At 40.4% G+C, this 15,000-nt stretch overlaps 1 protein-coding gene across 1 annotated transcript in view; it reads right to left on the bottom strand.

Moving 5' to 3' along the window:
- LOC143041067 (uncharacterized) overlaps nucleotides 1-15,000 on the bottom strand; it is a 225,010-nt gene that overhangs the window by 99,938 nt on the left and 110,072 nt on the right. Inside the window, exons 2-4 of the mRNA XM_076212723.1 lie at nucleotides 6,757-7,121; nucleotides 6,077-6,333; nucleotides 177-293 (exon numbers count right to left, since the gene is read on the bottom strand). Of these exons, the coding sequence (XP_076068838.1) occupies nucleotides 177-293; nucleotides 6,077-6,333; nucleotides 6,757-7,121 (739 nt within the window). The remainder of the gene's footprint in view (nucleotides 1-176; nucleotides 294-6,076; nucleotides 6,334-6,756; nucleotides 7,122-15,000) is intronic.

Raw genomic sequence — 15,000 nt, 5'->3', positions numbered from 1 at the left:
TATTTATGTGTGTGTATATATATATATATATATACATATATATATATATTATATATATATATATATATATACCTGATTCATAAGAGAAACAGTATTACCAGCAATACTATTATAAACTGATCGAATAATAAGCCTGACTGCCTCAGGTTGAATCACTCAATCAAGACACCACTTACCAGCTGCGTGTCGTTGGCCAGATGGAAGGAAACATGGGCCAGTCCGAGTTCAGATTCTACCTGCCTCCATTGCTTTACCCGGATGCCATCCGGGTTCTCGATCCAGACCTCTTCGAACTGCGGAAACAGAAGGTTCATATATGAGTGCACGAGCAAGGCGTCTATCGACCTCATATTTTCCTTACATTCCTTACATTTTTTTCATTTTATTTCAGTATATTTCGGAATCCTCCCATGCCCCCCTCTAAATGAAAGGGTAGGTTGTTAATCATAATAAAATGTCCAAAAACTGTCTGTCGTTCTAACGATGAGATTAACCGAAAACCTCTTAGACCTGTAAGTTGAAAATCCTTCGCCAGCCCTAGTGGATGATTTCTGACATTAGAAATTCTATTTTTATTCATTTTGTAAGTTCTTGGAAAGCCACTATTAGATATCATACGAGTCATTAAACCAGATAAACTTAACTACTGTCTAGTAATAGAAAGCGTTCGCAAGGCGATCGAAAGGTTTTAAAAGCAAGACTCTTATTCCCCTCATCTTGAGGTCCTACCCTCAGGTAACCTGGCGTTGCCCTGATCGAATCATCAGAAGTCCCAGTTCCTAATTGTGTTGTAGAGTTAGGATTATCTTCAGCTTGCACCAAGCCAACACAGTGGCGTACCTTACAGATTTTGTTCTGGTTAGCTAAACCCATGGGATCTAGTGGAATCCTAAAGCGTTCTTTCAGTCACCCCCCCCTTCCCCCTACCCTCCAAAATGAAACATTCCAAAGCGTGTCTCCGTGATGAGACATGACTTTGTGTATTCTAATTTGGCAGATATCTCCTTCGCTGATGTTGACATATAACTGTTTTGTAGTTGTCAGATTTCACTGAATTATCTTTTGATCATAACCAATTCCTTTTTTTTTTTCTTGTTTTCATCTCAACGGCTGACAGTTTTGTTTTTTAACAAGTCTGTGTGATATTTAGATTTATCGGGGACATTACTTCATTCCCTCAGTCCTCGAGACACCCACACGGTCCACCACGGGCGCGAGGTCATGGTTGCAAATGACCTCGGGGCCGACACGAGGTCAACTAGCCTTTCATAGGCGTTCTAAGACTCCAGACCCATACAGAGGCGATATCACGTCACTCGTTGAAACTCTTTCGTTACGGTGACGCTTTTATAAGGCCTTGTTATAGAAAAAATAGGTTTGAAAATTATGAATAGGATCACGATGAAAAAGACTCGAGGCAGGAATCAGCAGCCCAAAAGCGTCGATTCCCCCAGACGTTGTGCACCAGATAAGCGGGAGAGAGGGGAGGGAAAGGAGGCGAAGAAGGAGGACTCGGCCCATGGTACGATAACAATCCGACGATGCAGTCGTCTCGCTCTTACAATTGTACAATTGGAAGTATGCAAACGCGGGAAAGTACTTGTACAACATTGAATGGGTCCCAGTGATTAGAGATACATTTCAACAACCACGTCTACCGATGTTGATGGCTTAGAATTAAAGTGCATTGTGGTTGTTAAAATGTATCTCTAATCATTGGGACCCATTCAGTGTTGTACAAATACTTTCCAATTGTACTATCATAGTGGAGATGGGTTGAACGCAAAATTTCATGCATGTGTATGTAACTCGACCATACAAATATATAAGAAAAGTTGCGCTCAACTTATATCTCTCTTGATATCGTAGTTGGTAAGTTACAATGGCACTTGTCATGTGATTGCTGACTTCGAGTCTTCGGCAGTACCGCATTTCAATTTCTGCATGTTGGCCTCCATTTGGTCTCTCGAGTTTGATGGCTTAGATTTAAAGTGCATTGTGGTTGTTAAAATGTATTTCTAATCACTGGGACCCATTCAGTGTTGTACAAATACTTTCCCGCGTTTGTAGACCTCCAATTGTACTATCATAGTGGAGATGGGTTGAACGCAAAATTTCATATATATATATATATATATATATATATATATATATATATATATATGTATATATACATATATGTATATGTATATATATATACATATATATATATATATATATATATATATATATATATATATATATGTATATAGCCGTATTGAGGGTTCACGGCGAGCTCTCCCCAACCCCGTCTACTCCCCCACCTGCCTTTTTAACTGAATTGAATAATCTGGCGTCAGATTGAGAGTCTTAAAGGGCCTTATTAAATATAAATAACAAAACAAACTCCGAAATCTATGTCACACAAAGCCACATTGACTTATTTTGCCTTAAGTATTCAATGCTTTTATTCTCGAGGACTATATCGCATCGGAAATGGTGATAAAGAAATCTAAGCATAAAGGAAAGCTGCATACCTTAGGGATGCCACATCCTTGAAATGCCTGTACCACGGGTCATGCTGCGCTCTTGCCACATCACCGAAACGAGAGCTTTTACGCAGTTCAATGGCACTTCCATTAAGCAATTATTGACAATGTCGACTCGCCCAATACTTGGAGTCGTGCGACGGCATTAGTTTTGCGCGCGCTAGCAAAATCTTTTCGTTTATTTTTCATTTTCAGCCAGCATTACGACACAAAGTTTTACATTACAAAGTCACACATTACAAAGTCTTTCTGGTAACTACAATAAGGTCCTAAAGATAAATACATACAAGGAATATACAATATGCGAGGGAGAGCCATATTAGCGAAAAAGAAATTCACTCAAATGAATCCTTGTGTAAATAAACAAATTTACGATAATTATGATTATAATCATCCATATTGCAAAACGTATAATATAAGGGATAATATTCACGGGCGACAACAGAACCGACGCAGCATTTTGTATATAATATCGCTTATATTGATTGTTTAGGTGCCGCCACTTTATACATTCCGTTCTGGGTAACACCAGACGAATTTACTGTATACAGTACAGGGAACAGCACCGTATCAATGTAGTTTATGGAATTAATTAGACAATGAATAAGTGAATATATAAATGAAGAAAAGAATATATAATTGAAGAAATGAATAGATGAATTAATGAATAGATAGATAGATAAGTAAATAAGTAAATAAATAGATAAAATAAGAAATAAATATATTAAGAATTAGAAGAAATAGATAAATAAATGAATAGATAAAGAAATTAATGAATACGTAAATAAATTAATAGATAGATGAATAAATAAATAAATGAACAAATGAATAAATGAATAATCAATAAATCAATAAATATATAATAGATAAATACAAATACCTGTAGATAAAACTAAAAAAGAACAAACAATTAATAAATAAATAAATAATAAATAAACAGATGAATAAATTAATAAATAAATGAACAGAGAAATAAATAAATAAATAGATCAGTAAACAGATAAGTAATTAACCATTTAAGTCTCACTAAGTAATTCGTAAGTAGCAGGAAGTTATGTAAAGAATTAGCCAACTTGAGACACCACTTCAAGACGGCGTTACGGTAGCAGATGGCCCACACAGCTATTTATCTATTTATTTAATTTTTTTTTTTTTTTTTTTTTTTTTTTTTTTTTAGAGAGAGAGTGATTCACGTCCTCCAGTGTGTCTCATTTTTTTGTGCTTATTTAATCTCCTCAAACAGTTGTTCGCCACAAGAAGACCAAGAGGGAGAGGAATGAAAAGAAGAAGAAAAAATGAAAAGGAGGAGGAAAATCAAAAGAAAGAAAAAGAAAAGAGCAGGATGAAAAAGAAGAAAGAGTTTTAAGAAAAAGAAGTTTTAAGAAAAAGAAGGAGTTTTAAGAAAAAGAAGTTTTAAGAAAAAGAAGAAATAAAAGAAAAAGAAGAACAAGAACAAGAAAGAGAAGAAGAAGAAGAAGAAGAAGAAATAGAAGAAGAAGAAGAAGAAATAGAAGAAGAAGAAGAAGAAGAAGACGAAGAAGAAGAAGAAGAAGAAGAAGAAGAAATAGAAGAAGAAGAAGAAGCCAGAGAAGAATAAAAAAAAGAGATGGAGCCAAAGAAGAAGAAGAAGAAGGAGGAGGAAAAGAAGAAAGGCCGGATTTGTAATTTTAAAATGTATATAACAGGCAAATATAGTCAGGAGCTCATGACTCAGGATAATCAGCATGTCAGTCAAATAATCTGCGTAAAACGACGAGGGACAAATGGAGGGGGGTGCGGGGGGGGGGGGGGGTTCTGACCCCCAACCAGCGACTGCGCACAAAGTGCCGAGCAATGAATCACAGGGTACGTGGCGCGCTGGACCACGTCATAAACGTTATCACTCTCATTAAATCTCACTAGATTTGTGAATATACCTTTCCACGTTTGTTTTGTCCCATTTTGTCTTATTCTGTTTTACTCTATTTTATCTTATTTCATTTTTTTGTTATTTCTTCGACTTATTTATCTACATTTATTGTTATTGCAGACATATCCACCCTCATTTCTAATTGATTATCCTTTATCTAGTGTTATTCTAATTTCTATTTTACAGATATGCATTAATGGTAATAATTATTGTTGCCTCTAGTTCTCTCCGCCTAAAGGCCCGTGTGACCCCACTGCTGCTGACAAGGGTCCATCCACATACACTCCCATACGATCTCTCCGGGATGAAACGTTGAACTATAATCTGTGTGGCATCAGTGTGGAACTACTTCTGTTAGTGGACTGTGTAAGAAGGTTGAATGAAGAGACTGAAATCTTAGACCACTTCCGGGGACCGAGCGTCAGCCCCTCAGGCCACAGGGAGATGATTCTTTATGACATCCGTCCCGCAGGATCACAGCCGCTTATAGGTACTCGACGTGGTTTTCTATTATGCAAAGAAATAAACAAATCGCGTGTCCTTATTTGCGTGTAGTCCTTCCGCGCTCTTAGCTGGGAACATATGTTTTTGGCTGTATGTCAAATAATGGCCATAAAAACTCCAAGAAGGGACACGTCACACTGACGAAACATAACAATACTGACAGCAATGAATAAGAAAATAAACATAAAAAGTGATGCATAAGTGAATAAGTGTTCATAAAGGAATGAATGTAAGCAAATGAATTAATAGATGAATATGTATGGAAAATAGATTCATAAACTAATTTATCAACATGTCAAGAAACCAGAGCTGGTCGCGTTCCTCGTTGCGTTTCTAGGTGCGTCCATCGGTGCGTTCCGCTTTAGTTTGGCCGCGGTTAGCGTTCCCAAAATATTAAAGTTTAAGAGACAAGTACCGAAATAAAAAGCCGGTAGGCTACATACTATACCAAAGAAAAAGTTCGTAGGCCAATCCAAAAGGTAGGCCACATACTATACCGGTACCTATATTGCTTTAATAGTTTGGGAGCGCTAGCTGCTGCTAAACTAAAGCGGAACGTACCGAGGAACGCTTTTAGGAACGTACGGAGGAACGCGCCAGCTCTGAAAGAAACAGGTAATTTGATCAACATTGGAACGTGAAGTCGACGGGGTGACGAATGCAGTAACAAAACGTACGTGAACTCTCACGAAATTCTTACTCTTCTAAAAGAGCACCACAAGCCACAGAAGCCAACTTCCTTTGAAGATGCAAAAAATATATATATAGAAAAAAATGTCACTTCTAATGCGACAGACTAATGTACAAAAAAGAAAAAGAAAAACGAAATACGTTATAAAAAAAAAGGTAAAAACGGGCAATATGTTGTTAGGAAACGAATCGTAGAACAGCCAAGATACACTGTTCAATATGTCACCCATTAAGTCCTACAACCTTTGCAAGTCGGCAACACAGAGCTCTTGCACACTATAGCAGACCAAAAAACAATGCGGCGGATCACTTTTAATCTCAGCTATCCCTCCATCTTGAACTTACTATTTCACCACCTCTTTAGCGCGACATTGTTTCCAAGGGGGGGGGTGCAGCGCGGATTATAGTTAAAAGAAAAAAAAGGACCCTCGGAGCCAGAACCCACCGAGAAGACCTCATCCGGTATCATTTCGAGGCCGAGTAAGGAGAGGAGTCTGAGGTGAACCTCATCACCAGGCCGATATTCGGTCCTGTCTGTCGCCATCAGAATTGTCCTCGGCTGCACTTCGACGGTTACTCTTCCGCGGGTGCTAATTCTCGTGATGGATTTGCCATGGATGACCATCTCACCCTCGAGGAGGACCTCAGCTTCTTCGGTATCAAAAACGAACTCAGGCACCGAGATTTCCCCGCAGGGCTCATCTGTGGAAGGAGAGGAGATGTCCGTCAATCAAGTCACAATATAAAATTTAAAAAAGAATATGTACATATACAGGAAAAAATAGTACATGAGTAAATCAATAGATGTACAAATGAACGGATAGAAAAACACTAGATTAAAAGCTGGTTAGGTAATTCAACAGGTAGTCTTTTTTATTTACGTCAGTTTGGGGAGTTTTGTCTTTATTAAGTACAGTAAGTTTTTAGCCATAAGGGATGAAACCTGAAAAAAGAGGCTTGAAAACCAATGATCATCGAGACAAGACAGCATGGAAATATCTTCACGTCTTTAGCCAACATATGCCTAACCTCTTTGCGTGCAGATGAGTGAATTAGCTTGGCCTCAGCCCAAATGAAAGGCCAAGTGCTACTCAGTACGGAAGGGTTTAAGTGCAGACGACTTGCCTTGTGTAAGATGCAGCTGCGCTGTGACCAAGTGCGAAGGCGTCACTGAAGAGTAGGAGGCGGTGGTGGTAGAGGGAGAGGTGAAAGAATTGGTAGTGTGGCGTTTGGAGGAGGAGGAGGAAGAGGAAGAGGAAGAGGAGGAGGATGAAGAGGAGGAGTAGTAGGAGGAGGAGGAGTAGAAAGACGAGGAAGTAGAGGAAGAGGAGGAGGAAGAAGAGGAGGAGGAGGAAGAAGAGGAGTGGGAGGGAGGAACCGTGTTGACTTCGACGTAAACATTGGTCCAATCGGGCGTAGGTGTCGCCTCCAGGCATATATGGGTGGTGGTGCCGGCCCGCCACACCCGAGGCATCGTCACTACGTAGCCACTGCAAAGAAAACGGTGAGAAGGTAAATAAACCAAAACACAAAGAGGGTGACTGGAACGTAGTATACTGTATATGTAAATATATATAGGTGTGTGTGTGTGTGTGTGTGTGTGTGTGTGTGTGTGTGTGTGTGTGTGTGTGTGTGTGTGTGTGTGTGTGTGTGTGTGTGTGTGTGTGTGTGTGTGTGTGTGTGTGTGTGTGTGTGTGTGTGTGTGTGTGTGTGTGTGTGTGTGTGTGTGTGTGTGTGCGTATGTGTGTATGTGTTGTGTCGTGAAGGTGTTACATAAAATAAATGAATACATTTTCGCTAAAGTCTTTAGCGCTTACCTGAGATCGATTAATTTTACAAAATGATGCTAAACTTTGTTTATTAGGCCTTTCTTTGTCATTAATGAGGTTTCCTCACTTAGGGTACTGCTCCATCATCTATCATAACTTGGACTAAAAAATCCCAGGTAAGTTAGAGTGAACTAATTTTTAAAGGAAAAGTTTAGGATCGGTATGGGTGAGCACCGCCAGGGTTTTTTTTTTTTTAAGATTCTGGGACCATTCTTAAATAACATTCCCTGTATTTCTTTAGAATGACACAATGATTTCACTCTTTCAATGCTGGATTACCCTTGATAGATTTTGTTCTGACTACAGTTATGGTTTTCATCAGCCGTGGGGCGGACCGCTGCACATGCATATATGGTACATATACATATGCATATACATATACATATACATATACATATACATATACATATACATATACATATACATATACATATACATATACATATACATATACATATACATATACATATACATATACATATACATATACATATACATTACGTATACGTATACGTATACATATACGTATACGTATACATATACATATACATATACATATACATATACATATACATATACATATACATATACATATACACTTACATTTACATTTACATTTACATATACATTTACATTTACATTTACGTTTACATTTACATTTACATTTACATTTACATATACATATACATATACATATACATATACATATACATATACACATACACGAACATACACACGTATACACGTATACATATACATATACACATACATGAACATACACACATATACACACATGATGTAAACTCATTGTGATAAAGAGAAACAAGCAAACGGTGGTGCCTTCTCCAACCCTTTCCCGCCACCTTTGTTGTGAAAAGGGAGACCCCAAGATAGAGAAGCCCCTGCCACACTATACGAGTACACTCTCCTCCAACCGAGGAGGAAGAAGGTAAAGAGAAGAACAGACATGGGAGTGGATGGAGGATAAGGAGGAAAAACTTAGCTGTGATATAGTTTAGGAAGAAATGTATTGTCTTTTGAAAACCTCTTAAACCAGCGTCATGTTCCATAAGGTTGGTTTTTGGCTAACTTCAAACGAGTTTATTTATTGAAGGAGATAGTTCTATTGAATGGGTCAAGGCTTTCTTCATTAACGCCCTTTGTACCATAGCACACTAGAATTTTTCTGTCAACTAGACTATCTCACTCCATTGTGGCGGTGGCCACTGGAATAAAGAGGTTAAGCAATGACATCGAAAGGAGGTGGAAACTGTATCCTGTCCCTTCCCTTCAATATGGTAATATATTTTTTAGATTTTTGTTCTCGCTGATCCCATGCATTTCTATTCGGCTATGGAAAGCTCTGTTGACAATGGAGGTTAAACTACCAGTAAAGGGATTAAAACTACCAATTCACCCCCTTCAACCTGGTAACATTTCGTTATTTTTAGGGTTAATACCAGACGAGCTCATTCAGCTTAGGACAACCCCATGCCGAATGAATTAAATTTTGATATGTTGACAACAGACTCTGCGCGTCTGTCGACGATATGGGAAAATTTTCAGCCTTGAAAGACGCATATAGTATGTCTATCCCTTCGAAGAGGGACCTGGTCTCCCTCACCTACACATACTGGATCACAGCTACAAGAGCGACATTCGAGTACATATAAAACAAATTCCCCAGTTTGCTTCACCACTTTACCGCGATAACGCATTTACAAACAATTCTTTTCAGCTTAGGGTAGGACCTTGCGCAGAAGGTGTCAATCGAAATATGGATTAAGATTTAAAGAAGCTGATATATTTTTTTCATCTGCTGGATAAAATCTCCTGCCGGCAGCCAGGTAACACTGATGAGCGAGCAGCAGCCCCAAACAGGTTAAAGGGAAAGGGTTGAAGTGAAATAGGTGTGGTCATGGAAGAACGAAGGCAACATGTCTTCAGGAGTTCTGCGTAAAGAATATAAATATATGCATGTATGTGTATATATATATATATATATATATATATATATATATATATATATAACTTCAGTAATGAATAGTAGAAATATTAATATGAGAACAAAGCAAAGTATATATAATGTAGTGATAGGACCAACTGTACTATTTGTGTGTGAAACTTGGACACTTACTAAAGAAAGAGAAGGTTAACAGTGTTTGAAAATTAGATACTGAGGAAGATATTGGGAGTTGTGTATGATGAAGAGGAAGGGCATTGGAAAAGAAAACAACATAAAAATCCGATAAATGACGGGACAATGCCGGATTCAAGTTACTGTACGATTGAGCCGGATACTGTGCCACGATGGGGGATGAAAGCCATGAACTGCAGAATGGATGGAGTTTGACCTGTAGGCAGACCTCGATACAAGTGGACTGGCAACATCGAGCAAGACATACGATAAATTAGCCCCAGAGTTGCAGAACTGGCGGGAGGGGAGGCACCTGAAGATAGACAGAGGTGAGGGCGGCGATGGGATAAAAGGCCCTTGAGCCAATGGAGTATATATGGAGTATACATATATATATATATATATATATTATATGTATATATATACATATATATATATATATGTATATATATATATATATATGTATATATATATATATATATGTATGTATGTATATATATAATATATATATATATATATATATATGTATGTATATATATATATGGGTACTACCAAGACAGGTTGAGAAAATATGGAAATGGGAAAAGGGGAGCAACATCACGATGACGTTCTATATATATATATATATATATATATATATATATATATATATATGTATGTATATATATGGGTACTTACTAAGACAGGTTGAGAAAATATGGAAATGGGAAAAGGGGAGCAACATCACGATGACGTTCTTTCGGTATTTTGCACTCGTTAGTGACATATGATTTTATTAAAATTGGAGACAAGACCTGTCGTGCAAGAAACTTGGGCTGAATTATAGCATGCTATCGCTTGTACAAGAATGGGCAAATCGAGGCCATGAGTGGCAGAGACTCCCCCTGTTCAGAAAGAACACCTCTACCTCATCGCGAATGGATGGAGTGCTCGCTCATAGTCCGACATTCAGTCCCTGAACCAGGATAAAGGGTGACTGTTGTTAGTTTTCTAAGTTCTGGAGGGCGCCTGGGGAAGAGACGTTAACACCATAAATTGAACTGAATTACCCCCAGTGGGAGTTTACTCTACTCAAAGACCCCCTCACCAACCACTTACCTCTTTTACTGGCACGCGACAGTGTGTCAGACAAACCGGGCCGTTTCATAAAAACCGAACAGCTGGCGTTTGGTAGCCTGTCGAAAATTTCGTAGTTTTTTTTTTATTATGTTGCTTGGTAAATATCCATTGCTAATTGAGCAGTATTCTCAGAATAAGTGAAGGCTAATCAATGATGTTGATATAAAGAAAAATTTCTAATCACCCATTCAGAACGTACATTTTACATTCTATCGCTAGGCACTGTCTAATGATTATCTGTTTTATGGTGCGTGGCGATATAAGGAGAAATAAGCCACACCTCTTCACCTCTTTACTTCCTTGGCCAATCGCGGCCGTTTCTGAATGACGCGAATTGAGTGAAGGGAGTGGTTTACTGTTATTTGCGTTTTTATGCTTGTACGTTGCCTCCTGTTTCATATATCCGGTGCAGGGAGTCTGCGCCGCCTAGAGGGGAGTTTGTGATTGGCTCGGAAGAAAAGGAGGGCGTGACTTCTTGTTAGGAAGATTGTTCTCACTCCTCCATTCCTCGCCTCTTCCCTGCCTGTCCTACGACCTTACTGACCCGTAAAATTGTCCTATTGGACACACTTGAGCCACCCAGTTGCGTGATTCGACCAAAGACTCCTTGATGCCTGCAGGCGGGACAAAGTTTCCTTGAGGAAACGCACGTGCAATTCACCAGCCTACGACGGACGCTGTCGGTTCCCAGTGATAAATAATCAGAGCCTCGCCTGACCACGTGATGATTACCACTGGGTTCATTGAGGAACGCATACCCTCTGTCTTCGTGAGTCAGCAGCGTAAGAATGTTTTGCCCCCGACTTCCCACGCATCATACTTGATCTCACGCCAATTAGGAGCACGAGTCATGACCTGCCCGTGTATATAAAGATGGACGAAACAGACGAAGAACCAGATTGCCTGGGAGCATCGCAGTGAGCCTAGGTCGCTGTCTCCTTGCTTTCTCACCTCTTCCCCCTTCCCACGCAAGCAAATTGTCTTGGGACACAACTTGAAACACACAAGTCGTCACCTCCCACGCTGTCTTGTTCCCTCTCCCCTTTCTCGCCCTTCGAGCGAGCCACCTAACATTGGCGCCCAAATTCACTGCTGAATAAAACCAATATTCTCTCCATCAGAGTTTGCCTTCAAACCAGCCTTACATTTGGCTGCCCGACGTGGGGCAAGACGACCTCGAAAAATTCGTCAACTCTCTATTCAATCCTGGTTGTCGCCACATCCGTGACTAACTCCCCTCCGCTCGGTAGCAGGGGTGGGGGAAGACTTCAGGTGGGAGACCGAACTTAGCTAGGGACAGAGAGGGGAGCAGGGGAGAGAAGGAGGAGGATGGAGAGGAGGAGGAGGAGAGGTAGGAGATGAAGGATTAGGAGGAGGAGGATGAGAACGAAAAGTTGAAGGCGTGGGAGAAGAAGAGAAAGAAGAAGGAGGTGGAGATGGAGAAGGAGGCGGACAAGGAGGAAGAAGGAGTGGCGAAGAAGAAGGAGGCGGAGGAGGAGAAGAAGAAGAGAGGAAAAAAAAGAAGAAGAAGAAGAAGAAGAAGAAGAAGAAGAAGAAGAAGAAGAAGATGATGATGATGATGATGATGATGATGATGATGATGATGATGATGATGATGATGATGATGATGATGATGATGATGATGATGATGATGATGATGATGATGATGATGATGATGATGATGATGATGATGATGATGATGATGATGATGATGATGATGATGATGATGATGATGATGATGATGATGATGATGATGATGATGATGATGATGATGATGATGATGATGATGATGATGATGATGGTGATGATGGTGATGATGATGATGATGAATTAGACGAATAGAAAGGAGGAGGAGACGTAGAAAGAAGAAGAAGAGGAAAAAGGAGGAGAATGATGATAAGAAGAAGAAGAAGAAGAAGAAGATGAAGGCGAAGACGAAGACGGAGAAGAAGAGGAAGAAGGGTAAGTACGTTGAAACAGCTGACCCCCCAAGGAGACCCCGCCTGTCGGGGCAACCTACGAGGTGTCAAGGGAACAGCTATGTCTTCTGTATAAGCGCATCCATCCTGACAGCAGAGATGAGAGGGAGGGAGCAAGGGAGAGAGAGAGAGAGAGAGAGAGGGGGGGGAGGGGGGGAGAGAGAGAAGAAAGAGTAAGACAGTAAGATATTAAGTTAATAATACTTCATTTCTGGTATGGTGGCAGGAAGAGAGAATTAGTAAAAGAAAGGAAAAAGGATACACTGAGGAAAACGGAGTGTAAGAGAGAGGGAAAGGCAGAGAGAGAGAGAGAGAGAGAGAGAGAGAGAGAGAGAGAGAGAGAGAGAGAGAGAGAGAGAGAGAGAGAGAGACAGGTAAGAGAGATAAAGAGGGGTGAGTGGCGGGGTATGACAAATGAAAAGGAAAGAGGAAGGAAAAAGCTAGGGAAAGTAATACAAAGGAAGGAACAAGGTATTTGACAGAAGGGTGAATGGATATAGACGTGTTGGTGACAGAGGAGCTCCAGAGGTGTTGGACAGGGGAGATAAGATAAGGGCAGGGGAGACAGAGAGAGAAGAAGAAGAAGAAGATAGCAATGGGGAGAGGAGAGGAGAGAAGGGGAGGAGACAGAGGAAGGAGAGGTTAAGTAAAGTATTTATTCAAGGAGTAGTGACGAGAGGGGAGACGAGAGGAGAAGAAAGGGAGAGGAAGAGAGGGGAAGAGATGGGATGAGAGGGGAAAGGATTAGAGGGGAGAGGGTGGGAGGATGTGAGAGAGAGGGGAAGCGGAGGATATGAGAAGGAAAGGAAGGTGCAGAGTGTGAGAGGGAAGGGGGAAGGAAGAGAAATAGAGGAAAGATAAGTAGGAAAGAAAAAGGGGTGGAAGGGTTGAAAGGGAGGGTGGAAGGAGGGGAGAGGGATGGAATGAAATGAGAGGGAGGATATGGAAAGAGGGCAGATAGACGGGGAGGGAGGGAGAGGAGAGTGGGGAGATAGACGGGGAGGGAGGAGGAGGATAGTGGGGAGATAGACAGGGAGGAAGGAGGAGAGTGTAGTTATGAAAGGGGCGAAAAGGAGAGTAGAGAGGAGGCTATGGAGAGAAGAAAGGAGACCAGGAGGATGGAAGAGGATGAGGGAGGGGATAATGAGTCGGACCAAAGCTGGAAATGAAAGAATGGGAAAATAAAGAGCAAGAAAGGGAGGAGAGGGGACCGGAGAGAAAGGTAAATGAGAAGAGGAAAGAGAAGGGGAAGAAGAAGGTGAGGAGCCTACGCCAGGAGGTGCTGAGTAGTAGCAGCTGCGGGCGTAGTTCTCACCTTTGCCCTTTGGACTGTTGGGACAGGTAACAACCACTGCTGGGAATCGGAGAGAAGTGTTGGATTCGAACCCATAACCTATTGCAAGATGATTGAAGGAAGCACTCAATCCTTTAGATGTCTAGCACACGCGCACACACACGCATTTAGTACAGGATGGAACGCCCGACGTCTTCAGAGAACTCCTAAGGAACCTCCTATTGTGTTTGACCTCACAGCGGGTATTTGGGCCAAGCGCGTCTGAAGTCACGCGGTCAAACTGGACCGAGCGGCTGGACATCTGCTTGGATATTGCCAACTGCAAAATCAGACATGATAGAAATATATTTTCTATATGTGTTCCCTTTTCTAAATAGATCATTCATGCATAAATACAGAGTGCCCATACTCAGTTTATGCATCGAACACTGTAGAAATAAAAATAGGCGTAGATAGTAGAGAATAAATTGTATATATTTCCCTGTTGTAGCAACATACACCATGTGCATGTAAATAGTACCATTGGTAACCGCCGGAGTTTCACGGGTTTCAGTTTGAGCTAAAATAATTTTGTAAAGTATTACACATCCCTTTATTTGAATATTCAAGTTGACCGTCAGCAGATAATAGTGGACCAATGTGATTCCTAACAACCTTTTTATCTCTAATGTAACTATAAAATTCTTTGGGATTCTCTTTAGATTTATCAGCGATATTCATTTTGTATACTCTTTTTCGTTTTTTATTGTCTTTTTTTTCAATCTTTCTGTATTAATGCATAACTTTGATAGTCATTAGATGCACCCGAGCACTTATATTTCTTGTAAGCCTGTCTCTTTTTAGCAATACTTTTTTGAGTTTCTTTGTCAAGCCATTTTGGGTGAGCCTGGTTCAAGTCCTTGGCCGTACCACGTTTCAATTTCTACATGCTGGCCTCCGCGAGTTTCTTGAAGGGAGGTCAAACACAAGGCTTCCGAGATCCATGGTGTTATTACAACGAAAAACATTCCA

The sequence above is a fragment of the Oratosquilla oratoria genome, chromosome 30 (genome assembly GCF_046742065.1).
Source record: "Oratosquilla oratoria isolate Oo_2021 chromosome 30, ASM4674206v1, whole genome shotgun sequence".
Taxonomy (NCBI): Eukaryota; Metazoa; Arthropoda; class Malacostraca; order Stomatopoda; family Squillidae; genus Oratosquilla; species Oratosquilla oratoria.
This window is presented reverse-complemented; position numbering and strand designations above follow the sequence as displayed.